This window comes from Mobula hypostoma, chromosome 9 (assembly GCF_963921235.1).
Source record: "Mobula hypostoma chromosome 9, sMobHyp1.1, whole genome shotgun sequence".
In the NCBI taxonomy this organism is placed as follows: Eukaryota; Metazoa; Chordata; class Chondrichthyes; order Myliobatiformes; family Myliobatidae; genus Mobula; species Mobula hypostoma.
Window position 1 is genome coordinate 55,016,512 of NC_086105.1, and position 18,475 is coordinate 55,034,986.

Genomic DNA, 18,475 nt, shown 5'->3' on the forward strand with positions numbered 1-18,475 from the left:
CAGTAAAAATATTTAAGACAAGGTTGGATAGATTCTTGCATAGTAGGGGAATTAAGGGTTATGGGGAAAAGGCAGGTAGGTGGAGATGGCCGGATCAGCCATGATCTTATTGAATGATGGAGCAGGCTCGACGGGCCAGATGGCCTATTCCCGCTCCTGTTTCATATGTTCTTTGACTGATTGTATGTCCAGAGTATGTCCAGCCATCCAACACCATCTCCTGGTGAAGCCTGCTCTGCCTACATCTCCTCACACTGACCGCTAAAGCTTCATGCTCTGTGTTGGAGGCTCCCTGATGGAATACGAGAGGTTGCTTCCATCAGTTGAAGCAGGCTAGGTTATTCACCTTTCAAAACCTAGTGCCTGTCAATGTTCTCCAGCTATTGAAGTACTTTTAAGGTTGAGTCACTTTTGTGAGAAGTACTCCAGCCAACCTGCAGTGACACCATTGCAAACGGTGATGATTACTGTACAAAGAATGGGGAACTTTAGTGATGAGGATTGCAGGTTAAATACTGGCCAACGTGCTTTAAGGGTCATGGGGAGGAGAGGCAGGTAGGGAGACCTTCACCCGAGAAATGGGGCTGGGCTCACTCAGGACATGCTTGTGGGCCAGTCTGTATCTCTGTGCTCCATCTCTGCAGCAGGGCTTCACCTTTTCATAAAACAAGGCACGTTTTTTTATTTCGAACATAACAAATGGTCCAAGGTCCATTGGAGCATGGTGGACAGGAGAAGCTTGGAGGCATATGGGCCAAGTGCAGGGAAATAGGACTAGCACAGTTAGGCACTGTGGTCAGCATGGACAAGTCGGGCTGAAGGGCCTGCTTCCTATGCTGCATAAATCTGTGACTCTATCAGGCAGTCTTTCTCTCCCACAGCAGCAGAGCTGAATGGTAACCAGCGTGACAGGCCCGTCAGATGGCTGTATGGCTCCATTCATTATTTAGTCAAACGAGTCAGAATCTGGTTTATTATCATTGACATATTGTATGTCATGAAATCTGTTGTTTTGCGGCATCAGTACAGTGCAAGGCAAAAAGTTATTGGAAGTTACAATAAGAAATATATAAAATAAATAACCAGTGCAGAAAAAAATGAGGAAAATAGTGAGGTGGCGTTCATGGACCCTGATGGCAGAGGGAAAGAAGCTGTTCCTAAAACACTGACTGTGTGTCTTCTGGCTCCTGTACCTCCTACTTGATGGTGGTAACATGACGAGGGCAATAAGAATGGATGCTGCCATTTTGAGGCATTGCCTTTTGAAGGTGTTCTCGATGGTGGAAAGGTAGTGCCCGTGTTTACAACCATCTGCAGCCTTTTTCAATCCTGGGCAGTGGCCCCTCCATGCCAGACAGTACTAAGGGTTCACAATCGGGGGTCGGGGGTGAAGGGGGGGAGAGAGACAGTTTGTGTCACCTCAACACAGGCAGAGTCCTGCCTGTCCTTGAATTTACTCAGAGGCAAGAGTTGTACTAACTGGGACCAGGTGCCGCTTGAGGAAGTCTGGCTGGGTGTGTGTGTGTGTGGTTGGTGCTCCAGTGAATGAGGCTCCCTGTGTGAAGGCAGTGAGGTGGGGGAGGCAGGTGGTCCCTGTTCTCCTTCCAGTACTCCTGCAGTAATCTGTCCCGTCTTTCCACAGCAATCAATCAGACGGAAGGAGTTTCCCTCAGAGATCGGGGGTAGTGATGTTTGCTACTTCTGCGGGAAGCGAGTCTACGTGATGGAGCGACTGAGCGCCGAAGGGAAGTTCTTCCACCGCGGCTGCTTCAAATGTGACTACTGCGGTGAAACCCTGCGGCTCTCCACCTATGCCTACAACCCGGAGAATGGTGAGATTGCAGCCGCTACTGAAATGGTTGGGGGGGGGGTGCATCTCACAGCTTTCGAGGCTGAGAGAGATGATGATCAGTCTGTGCGGCAGCTGCGGGACAGTAAGAGTAACCAGTGCATTTGTTTTAGTGACGTTACGGAACTGGTCGGGTTAAGGGGAGCACCCACATCCCAATAACAGTGCCACTGGGTCAGCCTGAGAGAGAGGGAGCACCATCTCAGTTTGATGTCACTACATAGGTCCAGCACTCTGGAGGGAGGGGTTTGGGGCGAAGGACCAGCTGAGACTTGGTATCAGCCCTCCAAGCTACAGACCTGAGCTCACAACTCCCAGCCCTCACGCAAAAAAAAATCTCTCTCTCCATTCCACCACCTCCCACACTCTATTCCATCTAAATATGTCCATTCAGAGACCCCTTTCATGCTGTGGTGGCCATTCACCAGTACACCATGATGGTTAAAACCACGTTGAAGTGGCCTGGTTCCCCTCCAGTGTTCGTACAGTCCAGTGACTCCGGTGGTCTTTGCCTGTTGTTCTGTTGCCGTTATTCCAGGAGTAAAACCTGTCTGGACACCAGCTGAAGAGAACAAGCAGCTCATTTTGCCTGTCATGGCCTGGTCACGTTCTGTTGACTGGTGCTTAGTGGCTCTGTTTAGTAGTAATTGGCTTCCGGTCATTTGGTTCACCCAACCCATCGTGATCTGTCAAATCAGCTCCTGACTTGCCCTCTCCCTCTGACATTGGAGCCAGAATCCTTCATTCTTGGAATGATTCCATTCCATGTTTTTTCTTCGGCCACTGAGGGCCCTTCATATTCTTGTGCTGGTGATCAGAGCCAGGTCGTGACCACATCATCTCAACTCCTAGAAGAGATTATGCTAACTAGTGATGTGTTCCTGGGACATTGAAGGTTAAAGGGTGAGGAACTATGACTACCTTATTAGGGACTGGAGGACTGAGTTTAAGGTCGAATCAGGCAGAGGTGGTTGTTTATTGTTGGCCTGCAGCTACTAGGTTCTATTCAGCGACCCCAGTCCTGTTAATGCACCCTGACTCTGCCCAGTTTCTTTAGGAGAATACTGAAGATGCTGGACTTGGGGAACAGACATAAAAGTTATTGAGTTACTGAGAGGCTCAGATGGAGAAAGGAGGGGTTGGCGGTTGTCTCCGGTGGTTAAGGCTGTGTGGGGATTACTGTGCTGTGATGTTATTGCCTGCTTATGCTCCCCATTGATCAAGGTCTGATCTCCGGTCCCCAGGTGCACAGTGCTTCCCCTTGGTACAGTGGCATGCAAAAGTTTGGGCACCCCGGTCAAAATTTCTGTTACTGTGAATAGCTAAGTGAGTAAAAGATGAACTGATTTCCAATAGGCATAAAGTTAAAGATGAACACTTTTTAAAAATATTTTAAGCAAGAAAACTTTTTTATTTCCATCTTTTACAGTTTCAAAATAACAAAAAAGGAAAAGGGCCCGAAGCAAAAGTTTGGGCACCCTGCATGGCAGTACTTAGTAACGCCCCCTTGGGCAAGTATCACAGCTTGTAAACACTTTTTGTAGCCAGCTAAGAGTCTTTCAATTCTTGTTTGGGGGATTTTCGCCCATTCTTCCTTGGAAAAGGCTTCTAGTTCTGTGAGATTCTTGGGCCATCTTGCATGCACTGCTCTTTTGAGGTCTATCCACAGATTCTCAATGATGTTTAGGTCAGGGGACTGTGAGGGCCATGGCAAAACCTTCAGTTTGCGCCTCTTGAGGTAATCCATTGTGGATTTTGAGGTGTGTTTAGGATCACTATCCTGTTGTAGAAACCATCCTCTTTTCATCTTCGGCTTTTTTACAGACGGTGCGATGTTTGTTTCCAGAATTTGCTGGTATTTAATTGAATTCATTCTTCCCTCTACCAGTGAAATGTTCCCTGTGCCACTGGCTGCAACACAAACCCAAAGAATGATCGATCCACCTGCGTGCTTAACAGTCGGAGAGGTGTTCTTTTCATGAAATTCTGCACCCTTTTTTCTCCAAACATACGTTTGCTCATTGTAGCCAAAAAGTTCTATTTTGACTTCATCAGTCCACAGGACTTGTTTCCAAAATGCATCAGGCTTGTTTAGATGCTCCTTTGAACTTTCTGAATAGAACTTTGTGGCTGCAATGAGCAAAGGTATGTTTGGAGAAAAAAGGGTGCAGAATTTCATGAAAAGAACACCTGTCCAACTGTTAAGCACGGGGGTGGATCGATCATGCTTTGGGCTTGTGTTGCAGCCAGTGGCACGGGGAACTTTTCACTGGTAGAGAGAAGAATGAATTCAATTAAATACCAGCAAATTCTAGAAGCAAACATCACACCGTCTGTTTAAAAAAAAAGCTGAAGATGGAAAGAGGATGGCTTCTACAACAGGATAATAATCCCAAACACACCTCAAAATCCACAATGGACTACCTCAAGAGGCACAAGCTGAAGGTTTTGCCATGGCCCTCACAGTCCCCTGACCTAAACATCATCGAAAATCTGTGGATAGACCTCAAAAGAGCAGTACATGCAAGGCGGCCCAAGAATCTCACAGAACTAGAAGCCTTTTGCAAGGAAGAATGGGCGAAAATCCCCCAAACAAGAATTGAGAGACTCTTAGCTGGCTACAGAAAGCGTTTACAAGCTGTGATACTTGCCCAAGGGGGCGTTACTAAGTACTGCCATGCAGGGTGCCCAAACTTTTGCTTCGGGCCCTTTTCCTTTTTTGTTATTTTGAAACTGTAAAAGATGGAAATAGAAAAGTTTTCTTGCTTAAAATATTAAAGAAATTGTCATCTTTAACTTAAGCCGTTTGGAAATCAGTACATCTTTTACTCACTTAGCTATTCACAGTAACAGAAATTTTGACCAGGGTGCCCAAACTTTTGCATGCCACTGTATTTGTTTAATCTGGTTACTGCGGAAAACTGCTCAGCTATGGTGCACTTGTGTTGCTCCTCGCTGTGTCGTGTGTCCTGGGGTTGTGTGAGAATGTGTACATTCTGGTGTGCAGTGGTACTCATAGCCTGGAGATGCAGGGAAATATATGCGTCCGGTGTGCACGTGTCCCAGGCATGCAGTGGGGCGTGTGTACACCAGGGGTGTGGGTGGTGTATGGGAGCCCAGGACTGTAACACTATTTAACTGGATGCCATCCTGTTGCAGGGAAATTCTACTGTAAGCCCCATTACCGACTGGCAGGACGGGAGGCCAGGAAGAGACCGGCAACGCCCCCAGCAGCCGCCCAGGTACCAGCCACACCAGGGGTTGTCAGATCAGAGTAGGGAGCCCGTTGGCATTGCCTCTCCTGTACTGAAGTGCCCAGACCCCCTCCTGCTTTTGGTGCCCAGAGGTCATGGCTGGCCAGCCACGAAGGGGTGGGGGGGAGGGTTGCTCCTCAAGCAGTTGGTATCTGCTGCTCGCAGAATAAGAGAGGTGGGCTTAGTGTTGTGTTCGGGGAGGGAGGGTGTTGCAGTGGGAGCATACTTGCATGTGGGACCAGGGACTGTACTTCCCTGCAGGGCTGGGGAGTGTACTTGTGCTGGAGATCTGGAGATAGCGCCGATACAGGGGTGCTGCAATGGTTGCCAGCATTTAGCCCTGCCTCAGCTTGGATAGATTATTCGTGCGCATGTGTAGGTGCTGAGTGCCACGCTTGGTGCAGGACCATTGGGTTTGCAAGGGTCGCCTCCCATGCCCTACAGAGTAATTGTAAGGCAAGGGGGTCGGGGGGCGGGGGGGTGCCTGTCAGAGTTGTCAAGCTCTCCGATATCCAGAAAGCGCACAGTGGTCACAGGTGATGCCAGTGCATGTTCCCTGAAACCTGGCCCACTCCTGTCCTGTTGTGTTTCCTCTACTGCAGGAGAAGGTGTTTGCGCCCCCGCTGCCCACCATCAGCCCCGACGGACAGCCCAGCCCTAAGGAGCCGCACACCGAGGGAGCCGCAGGTAGATGTTGTGCCCTGCTCGAGGACGGCTGGCTGCCCTTCCCGCTGAGGGGGCACCTCGGCCGCCTCTGCGACGGAATGAATGAATGGATTTATGACTCCGACAATGAGGAAGGCTAGGAGAGGGCATGGTCTCAGTACCCCCAACCCCACCCCTCCCCCCGACCAGCAGTGTAGAGTGAAAGGACCTTGACCTCAAGAGGAGCTAATTGATCATGTATCAAAACCACCTGAAGAACCCCCTGCTTATCTCACTAAAGCCTGAACCATCTCTGCAGCTCCCTAACGCCCCCAACCCACTTCCACCACTGCCCCCTGTAAGCCCAGTCTTAACCCATCCTAATGGAAAACGACCAACCAAATTCCACCTTACAGGGAGTGCAAGCATGAAGATGGAACCCTAGAACCCCGGCTGATGAGTTAGAGGTGGTCAGATACTCCAAAACTACAACAATTGCTACTCTAATAAATCTCCTGCTATTGGTTTGGGTCTGGCTAGTATGTTTAAAGTGATAGCAAAGAGTTATATTGGGCAAAAATGAGCAACATTGCTTACACTGCAGTATGGGATCCGGTGGCACAGTGACTTCTGGGGAGCTGGTGACAACTAGGAATCCAGTGACTGGGGACAGCTGAGAATCTTCGAGCAGCCAGAGATCCTGGGTCAGCTGGAGATCTAATGATAGCTAGGTATCCAGTGGCCCAATGACACCTGGTAGTCCAGTGATCTGTGATGGCTGGGGATCCAATAATAGCTGAAGATCCAATGATCTGGTGATCTCAGACAGCTGGGGATCTGAGGATCCAGTGGAAGCTGGAGATCCGGTGAGACAGCACAGCTGGGGATCTGATGATAGCCGAGGATCCTGTGGCCCAGGGACAACTGGTCATCCAGTGATCCGGGGTTGGCTGGGGTCAGAGTCAAGGTTGGCTTCAGATCCTCAGTGATCTGAGGACCGTGGGGATATGGTAGTCTAAGACAAATGGAGATCTAGTTACACAGGGGCTGATCAGGAATCTGATCATTAACATGGGGACTGATGGGGATCTAGTAACTGGGATTAAGATGTAGATCATGTTGTACAGACTGGTATGGATAGAGTAACCAGGGTTAAGGTGAGGTCATGGTACCAATGAATCAGAGAATGCTGTAAATATTCAGCAGATCGGGCAGTGTCTGTGGAGAGAACTAAGTTAATGTAAGCAACGTACACAAAGTACTGGAGGAACTCAGCAGGTCTGAGTTCCTCCAGCATTTTGCGTGTGTTGCTTGGATTTCCAGCATCTACAGATTTTCTCCTGTGGTTAAGTTAATGTATCACATTGATTACTTTTGACCAAATCACAGAGCTGGAAACATCAGTCCATTTTTCTCTCCTCTGGTACAGCCGGCACCTGCTGGGCATTTCCGGTGTTCTGTCATTTACTGGGGAGCGGGGGAGAGGGGGAACAGGTAAGAACAGAAAAATATTGAGAATCCCACAGTACCTGTGGGTGGGGGTTCTGTAACATAAGGGCAAACGGTGATCCGGTGTCCAGGAATGAAGGGATAAGAGTGTGGGAAGATGAGGACTGGAAGCCCAAGTGGATCAAAAAGTCCCTGAATCTGTTTCTTACGCGCCTCCCCTCCCCCCCAAAACCCTGAGTAAGATCATGGCTGCTGTGTTCCTGGCCCTGGTCTCATTTCTATTATCCTCGACTCCCCCATGCCTCGGTGTTTCTCCATCTCGGATGCATAGAACAGTACAGACCCTTCGGCCCACAATGTTATGCTGCCCTTTTAACCTACACCAAGTTCAATCCAATCCTTTCCTCCTACATAACCCTCCAGTTTTCTTTCATTCATGTGCCTATCTAAGAGTCTCTTAAATGTCACTGAAGTATCTGTCTCTACCACCACCCCAACAGCGCATTCCACACACCCACAACTCAGTATAAAACCCTACTTCTGACATCTCTCCTATACTTTCCTCTAATCACCTTAAAATTATGCCCTCATGTATTACCCATTTATGCCCTGGGGAAAAAGCACTGGCTCTCCAGTCTAGTTATGTCACATATCATCTTGTACACCTCTATCGAGTCAGCTCTCATACTCCTTTGTTCCAAAGAGAAAGCCCTACTTCACTCAACCTTTCCTCACAAGGCATGCTCTCTGATCCAGGCAGCATCTCGGTAAGTCTGCTCTGTACCCTCTCAGGTAGGGATGCAACGTTACCGTACAGCTCTTGAACTCAGTCCCCTGACTAATGAAGGCCAACACACCATACGCCTTCTTTATGCAACAGCTTTAAGGGGCCTATTCATGTGGACCCAAGATCCTTTTGTGTCTCCACGCTGCTAAGAATACCTCATGTTTTGTAAGTTAGGGCTGCAAAGGTCCATAGCCCATCCTCACCTCAATCTGAGATAGGTGACCTGATCTCCTGAGACCATATCCCCCTCAATTCTGGTCTCCCCACCAGAAGAAGAGTCTTCCCCACACCGACCCTGTCAGCCCAATGGGGGGAAATGCTCTGCGGGTGCTGGAAATGTACTCACCGTGCCAAGCTGCGTCTGTGGAGGGAGAAACTGAGTCAGTGTTTCAGGTCTGTGACCATTCTTCAGAACTGGGAGAAGAGGGAAATGAGAGTGGAGGAAGCTGCAGGGTAACATTTAAAGCTTTATAAAACAGTGAGGGGCGCAGATCAGGTGGATGGTCACATTCAAAAACTAGATGACATGGGCTACAGGTGAGAGAGGAAAGATTTAAAGGGGATGTGAGGGGCAAGTGTGTAACTGAGAGACTTCAAAGTACATTTATTATCAAAGTAATGTATACCATAATCAACCTTGGGATTGGTAGGTACAAGCTGCCAGAGGAAATGATGAAGAAGAGTACAATTACCATGTTCAAAAGATACTTGGACAGGTACATGGAGAGAAAGAGTTTAGAGCAGTGGTTCCCAACCTTTTTTATGCCATGGGCCATGCCATTAAGCAAGGTTTAGAGGGATATGGGTTAAATGCAGGCAAATGGGACTGGCTCAGACAGACATTTAGTTCGGCATGGGTGAGGTGGGCTTGAGGAGCCTGCCTCTGTACTGTGAAAAGCCATACATTTTAAGTTGCAGGGAGCAGAGCAGGAGCAGTTGTGAGACTTCAGCCATGGTGGAGGGGGAACCAGGACTGAGGAAAAAGGATTGGTGAGGGCCAAGGTGTCGGAGCAGCTGAGGCAGGGGCAGGGAAACCAGGAGATTGAAGACGTGCATTTCTAACTTCTAGTTGTGTTGGAAGGTTGTTAACCTGAAACGTGAACTTAGCTCCTCTCTGATGAAGGGTCTCAGCCCGAAACGTCAACCGTTTATTCCCCTCCACAGATACTGCCAGACCTGCTGAGTTCCTCCAGCCCTTGTGTGTTCCTCTCAGCACAGGTGCTGCCAAACCTGAGTATTGCCAGTATTTTGATTCTCTGGGTGTAATGTCTCAATAAGGTCACCTCTCCCGAACTCCAGGGAACAGAGGCTTAATCTGCTTAAACTGTCTTTGTGATGTAATCATTTGGTACCAGAAATCAAAATACAGCATGGCATGTGTATCATCTCCAAGAGAGATGCTTCCTTCCTTAAATAGGCCGATCAAAGGCAAGGGATTCAGTAACAAGAAAAATGATGGCGATCCAGCAATAAGATAAATGGGAACTGAGACCACAGAGAAAGGTTGGGATCCAGTAATAAGAACTGAGGAGATTGGGAATCCATTAATGAGAGTGAAAGAGGTAAGAAAAACACACACACACACACACACACACACACACACAGACTGCTAGAGGAACTCAGCAAGTCAGCAAATCTGGTAACAATAATGGGGAGCCATTCATGATGAAAACAAGGATCTGGTAATTCGAACATAGGATCTGATAATGAGGGGTTGATAGGGAATTCGTTAACAAGAATGCCAGGATCCTTTAATGAGAATGTTGGGAGTCCATTTAGATTGGGGATCTGGTAACAAGAATAGCAAGGATCCATTCAAGGGAATGATGGGGATCCTGTGATAAGAATGTGGGGATGTGGTAACAAGGAGAATGACGGGCTCCGATGACGAGGAGAGCAGTAGGGAAGCAGCAACATGGGAAGAGTGACGACAGGCGAGGGTCTGGCAAGGTGAACAAGGATCCAGTAAGGCAGAGGTAAGGAGAATGAGGTTTCCTGTGGGAGTGAGGTATTCACCATGAAATGGACGGTGTGGATGCAATTACAGCTGCCTTGATGCCCACCCAATAGAACATGGACTGGTGTCCTTTCAGCAAGGTGAGGAACAATGGGTGCAGGGTGGAGGAGAGACAAAGGGGATCCAGTAACAAGGGGAGTGGAGGGAATTTGGGACAACTGGGAGTAAAGACACGGAATGACAGTAATCCAAAAAGCAAAATAATGAAAGTGCCACAGCTACAAGGAGAGCAAGGGGGACCCATTGACGTGTGATTTGGTGAGGGTGTGCTGAGAAGGAGAATGCAGCGAAAAGGAGAGCTGTCGGAATCTACCTCCGTAAAGAGTGGTAGGAATGCACACAAAGGGTAACTTTGGGAAGGAACCAGGGAGCTGGAGAACAGACAAGGAAGAGGGAGAGTGGGAAATGGAAGCAGAGCAGGCCCGGATAGAGAGTGGGCTGGAAACGGGTACGGAGAGGATGAGGGAGTGAGGTATGGGGAGAGATTAGACAGGTATGCATTTACTGAGGGGTGATCTCACAAGGTGTATAAAGTCATGAGGGGCACAGATAGGGCGAGCAGTCATTTTTTCCGGGGATGGGGAATCGGAAACTAGAGAACAACATTTTAAGGTTCAAGGTGAAAGGTTTATTAAGGACCCTTTTTAACACATTGGGTAATAGATATACGGAGCCAGCTACCAGAGGAAGTGGTTGAGGCAGGTACATCAGATACATTTCAGATCAGGTGGACAGCTAGACGGATGGGAAGAGTATAGAGGGATATGGACGAAGTGCAGGGAAATAGGATTGGCTTCAAGAAAACTCATGGGTTGCACGGGTATGATGGGCCAAAGGGTCTGTTTCCATGCTGTACAACTCTGACTCTTGGCAAGGGGAGGGAAAGAGTGGCTGGGGAAGAGGAGGACGAGGAGGTGCAGAGGGGACAGAGATCAAGGGGAGATATCAATGGGGAAAACAAACGGGGGAGTGAGTAGAGGAGAGGTGGGAATGAGTGAATAGAGAGGTGGGAGTGAATGGAGAAGTACATAGGGGAGGGGGGTGAGTAGGGAGAGGAAATACACAGGAGAGGGGAGTACGAGGGGGTGGGGAAAGTGGATTGGGGAGTGAGGAGATTGAGTGGGGAGGGGAGTGTGAAGGGAAGGGAGGGAGTGTGGGGTATGGGGTAGCGAATGGAGGAGGAGGATTGGGGAGAAGACTGGTGAAGAGAGAAGAATAAGTGAGGGGGAGTTGGGAGCGGGGAGTGGAGTGGGGGGTTGGGGAGAGGGAGCTGAGGGAGGCTGAGTGGAGAGATGTGAAAGAGCTGAGAGAAGAAGTAAGTGGGGAGAGGTGGGAACGAGCAGGCAGAGTCGGGAATGAGCAGGGAGAGGGGGATTGAGTGATGAGAAGGGGGAGGGTGAAGAGAGGAGGGGGCAATGAGCAGGTAAGAGTGGAAATGAGAGTGAAGAGTGAGCAGGGAGGGGGAATTGATTGGGCAGAGTTGGAAGTGAGTCAGGAGAGGGAAATGAGTGGACAGAGAGGGGAGTAGGTAGAGAGAGGAGAGAGTGAGTGGGGGAAGGTGGAGTGAGCAAGGAAGGTGAGGTGGCACGACCAGGGAGAGGTGGAATTGAGGGAAGGAGAGATGGGGGAGAGGAGAGTCAGTGGGAAAGCAGAGAATGAACAGGGGAAGATGTGTGAGCAGAGGAGAGGGGCAAGTTAGTGGGCAGAGGGAGAAGAGAGCAGGGTAGAGTTGGGAGTGAGTGGGGAGGGGGGAAGTAAGCAGGGAGTTGGTGGAGAGATGGGTAGGAGATGAGAGAGGGAGATGGAGGAGGAACAAGGGAAATGGTATGGGAAAGAAGTGAGAACGGGCAGCAGGAGAATAAAAACTGAACAGGGAAAGAGGGAATGATTAAAGAACAGGAGCAGGAAGATAGAAGATGCAGGGAAGGAGATGAGTGCAGGGAGTGAGGAGAGAGAGCAAGTTAGAGTGAGCAGAGACGGGTAGCTGTCGAGATTACAGAGCTATGATGGAAGTGAGGAATGGGTTTGGGGAAGGTTGATGTACCGGAGTGGTGGGGTTCACTCTCCATCACTATTCCCCAGTGTTACAGCAGCAGAGTTCTGTGTGGTTATATTCACACTCACTTTAAATGGAGCTTCTGCAACTCGGCTCACAGACTGTAGATTCAACACTTGGAATGGTCATCTTGCCTGGCTTTGGTCATAGAGTCACAGAGCAGAATAGCACAGAAACAGGCCCTTCAGCCTACTAGTCTGTGCTAGCCCAGTTTTCTGCGTAGTCCCATCTTCCTGCACCTGGACGATAGCCCTCCACACCCCTTCCATCCATGTCCTTGTCCAAACTTTTCGTATGTATTGAAATTTAACCTGCATAAGCCACTTCCACTGGGAGCTTGTTCCACACTTGCACTACCTTCTGAGTGAGGAATTTCGCCCTGAGGTTCTCTTAAATATTTCACCTTTCACCCTAAACCTGTGACCTTTTGTGCTAATCTCACCTAACCACAGTAGGAAAAATGCCTGCTCGCATTCTTATCTATACACTTCATAATTTTGTATACCTCTATATTGAGATTTCATCTCAATCTTCTATACTCCAGGGAATGAAGTCCTAACCTTTTCAACCCTTCCCTGACAACATCCTTCTAAAGTTTCTCTGCCCTCTTCCACGCTTATTGATTGATATCTTCCTTGTGAGTAGGTGACCAGAATGACACAGAATGCTCCAAATTCGGCCTCACCAATACCTTAAACAATTCAACATAGCATCACAACAAGAGAGTGGGGAAGTACTGAGGAGGGTGGACAGTGGTAATGGGTGAAAGGGAGCCTTGGACCAATGTCACAGTACAATGGAGAGGATTATAAATTGGAGGCTTCCACTGCTGTTTTCAGCCAGAGAACTGCCTGAAGTTCCAGTCATTGGGGTAAACTTTTCTCTTTACAATCCCTCAAAGTGATGTGAGACAGAAACCGATCCCCATATGGATGACTTGATCCCACTTCATTTCTGAGCAGGGGATGGCAGTGTGAGTTCTTTTGGCCATTATACAATCAGCTGCTGTGTTGTCTCGATGGAGTCCAGTAGCAGGGCCAGTAGAGACCAGGCTGTACTGTGCACTCTTAACACATTCTTGGATGCAGACGCACAGTCCAAGCCCAGACAGACCACACAACACACATGAGACACAGCCCTACCCACTGCAAGTTTCTAGAGTAACGTAACAGCCCAGGTTATTCACAGCTGTTTGGCAGTGGTTGGATCAGAATGTGGAACATTACAGCACAGTACAAATGCTTTGGCCCATGACGTTGTGCTGACTTTTTAACCTACTCTAAGATCATTCTAACCTTCCCTTCCACACTGGCATCCATTTTTCTATCATCCATGTGCCTTTTTAACAGTGCCCTAGTGTATCTGTCTCTATCACCACCGACAGCCCTGTCAGTTTCACTGCGTTTGGTCAGCCTGCTCTTCCCTTCTGCTCCCCCTCCCTTCCCAGGACACTCCCTTGTCCCCCACCCCCTTCCCAGGACACTCCCATGTCCCCCACCCCCTTCCCGGGTCACTCGCATGTCCCCCACCCCCTTCCCGGGTCACTCCCATGCCTCTCCCCCACCCTGGGTCACTCCCATGCCTCTTCCCCACCCCCTTCCAGGGTCGCTCCCATGCCTCTCCCCCACCCCCTTCCCGGGTCACTGCCATGTCCTCCCCACCTTCCCGGGTCACTCCGATGTCTCTCCCCCACCCCCCTTTCTGGGTCACTCCTGTTCCCCCCTCTTCCCAGATCACTCCCATGTCCCCCATTCCCAGGTCACTCCAGTGTCTCCGCCCTGCTTCCTATATTACTGCAATGTCCCGCCCCCTCCCCCCGAGGTCATTCCTGTCCCCCACCCTTCCCTCCCCCCGCCCTTCCCAGGTCACTCCTCTGTCCCATCCTTTCCCTACCTTCATCACTTCTGTGCCCCCTTCCCTTCCCGGGTCACTCTTGTGTACCCCCCCCCACCTTCCCTTATCACTCCCTTGTCTCATACTCCCTTTCCCTTCCCAGGTCACTCCCTTATTTCATGACCCCTTTCCCTTCCCAGGTCACTCTCGTGTCCCGTCCACTTCCCAGGTCACTCCCCTGTCCCACCTCTTTCCCCCCCTACCCTGGTTCACTCCTGTATCTGTCCCCTTCTTGGGTCTTTCCCATCCTGCCTTGTCTTGGCAGTCCCTCTGATGCCCCATCCGCACCGTGCCAAGTGGTGGCCTGTGCCAGGAGGCTGCTCGTCCCACCTCACTTCCTCGTGCTCCCTGCCGGTAACCGCGCCCACCTCACCTCCTCGTGCTCCCTGCCGGTAACCGCGCCCACCTCACCTCCTCGTGCTCCCTCTGGTAACCGGGCCCACCTCACCTCCTCGTGCTCCCTCCGGTAACCATGCCCACCTTACCTTCTGGTGCTCCCTGCTGGTAACCGCGCCCTCTCTGCCGTCACAGAGCCTTGGCAGGCGAAGCGACTGCGTGGCACGCCTGAGCGGATCGAGCTGGAGAACATCCGTGTGTCCCTGGAGCGGGAGGAGGATCTGCAGGAAGTGCCTGAAGAGACGCTAGCCGAGCACAACCTGAGCAACGCGCTGCTCCAGACTGGCCAAGAGCCCAGCAGCAGGTCAGTGCCTGACATGGGGTGGGGGTTGTGGGGAGACAGAAAGACCACACAGTACTAGATCTTTCCGTGGGTCAGAGGATCTCCCATTGTTCATCGGATTCAATCCTAGTACTACCTCACTTCTCGGCTTTATCTAGTTTTTGTCAGTTCACATCTCACTCCTCTCTCAAATCTTACCCATGTCTGATGGCTTGCCCCTGTCTCACGGGGTCTGGTTTCTTTCTCGCGTCTCGCCCCTGTCTCACGGGTTCTGGTTTCTTTCTCACGTCTTGCCCGTCTCACGGGGTCTGGTTTCTTTCTCATGTCTTGCTCCTGACTCACGGGGTCTGGTTTCTTTCTCATGTCTCGCCCCTGTCTCACGGGGTCTGGTTTCTTTCTCACATCTCGCCCCTGTCTCACAGGGTCTGGTTTCTTTCTCACGGGTCTGGTTTCTTTAACACATCTCGCCCCTGTCTCACGGGGTCTGGTTTCTTTCTCACGTCTCGCCCCTGTCTCACGGGGTCTGGTTTCTTTCTCACGTCTTGCCCCTGTCTCACGGGGTCTGGTTTCTTTCTCACGTCTTGCCCCTGTCTTATGGGGTCTGGTTTCTTTCTCACGTCTCACCCCTGTCTCACGGGGTCTGGTTTCTTTCTCACACCTCGCCCCTGTCTCACGGGGTCTGGTTTCTTTCTCACGTCTCGCCCCTGTCTCACGGGGTCTGGTTTCTTTCTCACGTCTCGCCCCTGTCTCACGGGGTCTGGTTTCTTTCTCATGTCTCGCTCCTGTCTCACGGGGTCTGGTTTCTTTCTCATGTCTCGCCCCTGTCTCACGGGGTCTGGTTTCTTTCTCATATCTCGCCCCTGTCTCACGGGGTCTGGTTTCTTTCTCACGTCTCGCCCCTGTCTTATGGGGTCTGGTTTCTTTCTCACGTCTCACCCCTGTCTCACGGGGTCTGGTTTCTTTCTCATGTCTCGCCCCTGTCTCACGGGGTCTGGTTTCTTTCTCGCGTCTCGCTCCTGTCTCACAGGGTCTGGTTTCTTTCTCATGTCTCGCCCCTGTCTCCCAGGGTCTGATTTCTTTGACACATCTCGCCCCTGTCTCAGGGGGTCTGGTTTCTTTCTCATGTCTCGCCCCTGTCTCGGGGATCTGGTTTCTTTGACACATCTCAGCCCTGTCTCACGGGGTCTGGTTTCTTTCTCACGCCTCGCCCCTGTCTCACGGAGTCTGATTTCTTTCTCACGTCTCGCCCCTGTCTCACGGGGTCTGGTTTCTTTCTCACGCCTCGCCCCTGTCTCACGGAGTCTGATTTCTTTCTCACGTCTCGCCCCTGTCTCACGGGGTCTGGTTTCTTTCTCATGTCTCGCCCCTGTCTCCCAGGGTCTGATTTCTTTGACACATCTCAGCCCTGTCTCAGGGGGTCTGGTTTCTTTCTCACGTCTCGCCCCTGTCTCACGGAGTCTGATTTCTTTCTCACGTCTCGCCCCTGTCTCACGGAGTCTGATTTCTTTCTCACAACTCATCCCTGTCTCACGGGGTCTATCTGGTCACATTTCTTTGTACTTGTCTTACGGTGTCTAATACCACAAAATAAAGTCAGAAAGTGCTGGAAACACTCAACAGGTCAGATTGCACCTGTGGGAAGAGAAATGTAGTTGAAGTTCAAAGTAAATTTATTATCGAAGTACATATACTGTATGTCATCGTATACAATCCTGAGATTCATTTTCTTACAGGCATACTCAATAAATGCATAGAGTAATGAGCAGAACAGAATCAATGAAAGACAGCACCGACTTGGGTGTGCAACCAGAATGTAATAGACAATAATCTGTGCAAATACAAAAAGAAAGAAATAATAATAATAAATAAGCAATGAATATTAAAAACGTGAGATGAAGAGTTCTTGAAAATGAATCCTTAGGTTGTGGGAACGTTTCAATGATGTGGCAAGTGAAGTTACCCCTTTGGTTCAAGAGCCTGATGGTTGAGGGACAATAACTGTCATGAATTCCTGTACCACCTCCCTAATGGCGGCAGTGAAAAGAGTGCATGACCTGGATGGTGGGGGTCCCTGATGTTGAATGCTGCTTTACTCTTGATGGACTGGGCTGTATCCATTACATCTGAAGATGGCGTGCTGGCTGCCTTCAAGGGAGTGAATCCAAGGAAAGCATCCAGTCTGGACAGAGTACATGGCCAAGTACTGAAGACCTGTGCTAACCAACTGGCTGGTGTGTTCACGGATATCTTCAACCTCTCGCTCCTGCAGTGTGTGGTACCCACCTGTCTTAAGTAGGCTTCAATTGTACTGGTGCCCAAGAAGAACATGGTAACCTGTTTAAATGACTTGCCCAGTGGTACTTAAGTCCACAGTGATGAAGTGTTTTGAGAGGCTGGTGTTGAAGCACTTCAGCTCCTGTCTGAGTGGTGACTTGGATTGGCTCCAATTCACCTACCAAAGCAACAGGTCTACAGCAGATGCTGTCTCGTTGGCTCTTCGCACAACCCTGGAACATCTGGACAGCAAAGATGCATATATCAGGATGCCCCTCATCAATTATAGCTCGGCATTTAATGCCACCATCCCCTCAAAACTAATCAGTAAACTTCAAGCCCTGACCCTCAACATCCCCTTGAGCAATTGGATCCTGGATTTTCTCACTTGTAAACCCCAGTCAGATTAGCAAAAACATTTCCTCCACAACCTCCATCTGCACATGTGCACTGCAGGGATGTGCACTTAGCCCCCTGCTCTACTCACTTTACCCCTTTGACTGTGTGACTAGGTAGAGCTCCAACACCATATAGAAGTTTGCTGATGACACTATTGTTATGGGCTGTATCAAAGGTGGTGATGAATCAGCATACAGGAAGGAGTTTGAAAATTTAGCTGAGTGGTGTAATAACAACAACCTCTCACTCAATGTCAGTAAAACCAAGGAACTGATAGTAGACTTCAGGAGAGGGAAACCAAAAGTCCATGAGCCAGTAATCATCCGATGATCAGAGGTGGAGAGGGTCAGTAACTTCAGTTTCCTACGTGACAGTATGTCAGAGGACCTCTCTTGGAACCATCATATAAATATAATTGAGAAGAGAGAACAGCAATGCCTCTACTTCCTCGGGAGTCTATGGAGATTCGCCATGTCACCACAAACCTTGGCAAACTTGTATAGATGTATGGTGGAAGGTGTGCTGACGGCTGCATTACGGCCTGGTATGGGAGCACCAATGCCTTTGAGCTGAAAATCCCACGAAAAATAGTGGATTTCTCACTGAGTGATCAGTAAAAGGTACAGGTGCCTCAGCACTTGCACCACCAGGTTCAAGAACAGTTACTACCCCTCAACAGTCAGGCTCTTGAACAAAAGGGAATAACTACACTCATTTAAGAACTCTTTTATCTTGTTATTTCACACTGGTTATTTATTACCTGCATTTTCACAATTTGTTTGCATTTTTCAATTCCTGATGTTTACAGTTTACAGATCCTGTTTACAGTTACTGTTCTATAGATTTGCTAAGTATGCCTGCGGAAAAAGAATCTCAGGGTTGTATGTGGTGACGTGTATGTACTCTGGTAATAAATTTTACTTTGAACTTTGAATTTTGTACCTTTTGGAGGATTTTCTGTTCAAGGGCATTGGTGTTTTCATACCAGGCTATGAAACAGTCAATCAATGGTACTCTCCACCACACATCTATAAAAGTTTGTCAAAGTTTTAGGTGTCATGCTGAATATTTGCGAACTCCTAACGAATTAGAGGACAAGCACTGCTCTGCTTTCTAAGAAAATGTACTTGAGTGCAGGACAGGTCCTCCAAAATAATAACATCAGGGAAATTA

General features: G+C 49.4%; 1 protein-coding gene across 1 annotated transcript in view; it reads left to right on the forward strand.

The window, feature by feature from the left end:
* The window catches only part of LOC134351732 (protein-methionine sulfoxide oxidase mical3a-like), a 298,787-nt gene that overhangs the window by 189,210 nt on the left and 91,102 nt on the right, over nt 1-18,475 (forward strand). Inside the window, exons 25-28 of the mRNA XM_063058319.1 lie at nt 1,643-1,832; nt 5,009-5,091; nt 5,706-5,790; nt 14,482-14,650. Of these exons, the coding sequence (XP_062914389.1) occupies nt 1,643-1,832; nt 5,009-5,091; nt 5,706-5,790; nt 14,482-14,650 (527 nt within the window). The remainder of the gene's footprint in view (nt 1-1,642; nt 1,833-5,008; nt 5,092-5,705; nt 5,791-14,481; nt 14,651-18,475) is intronic.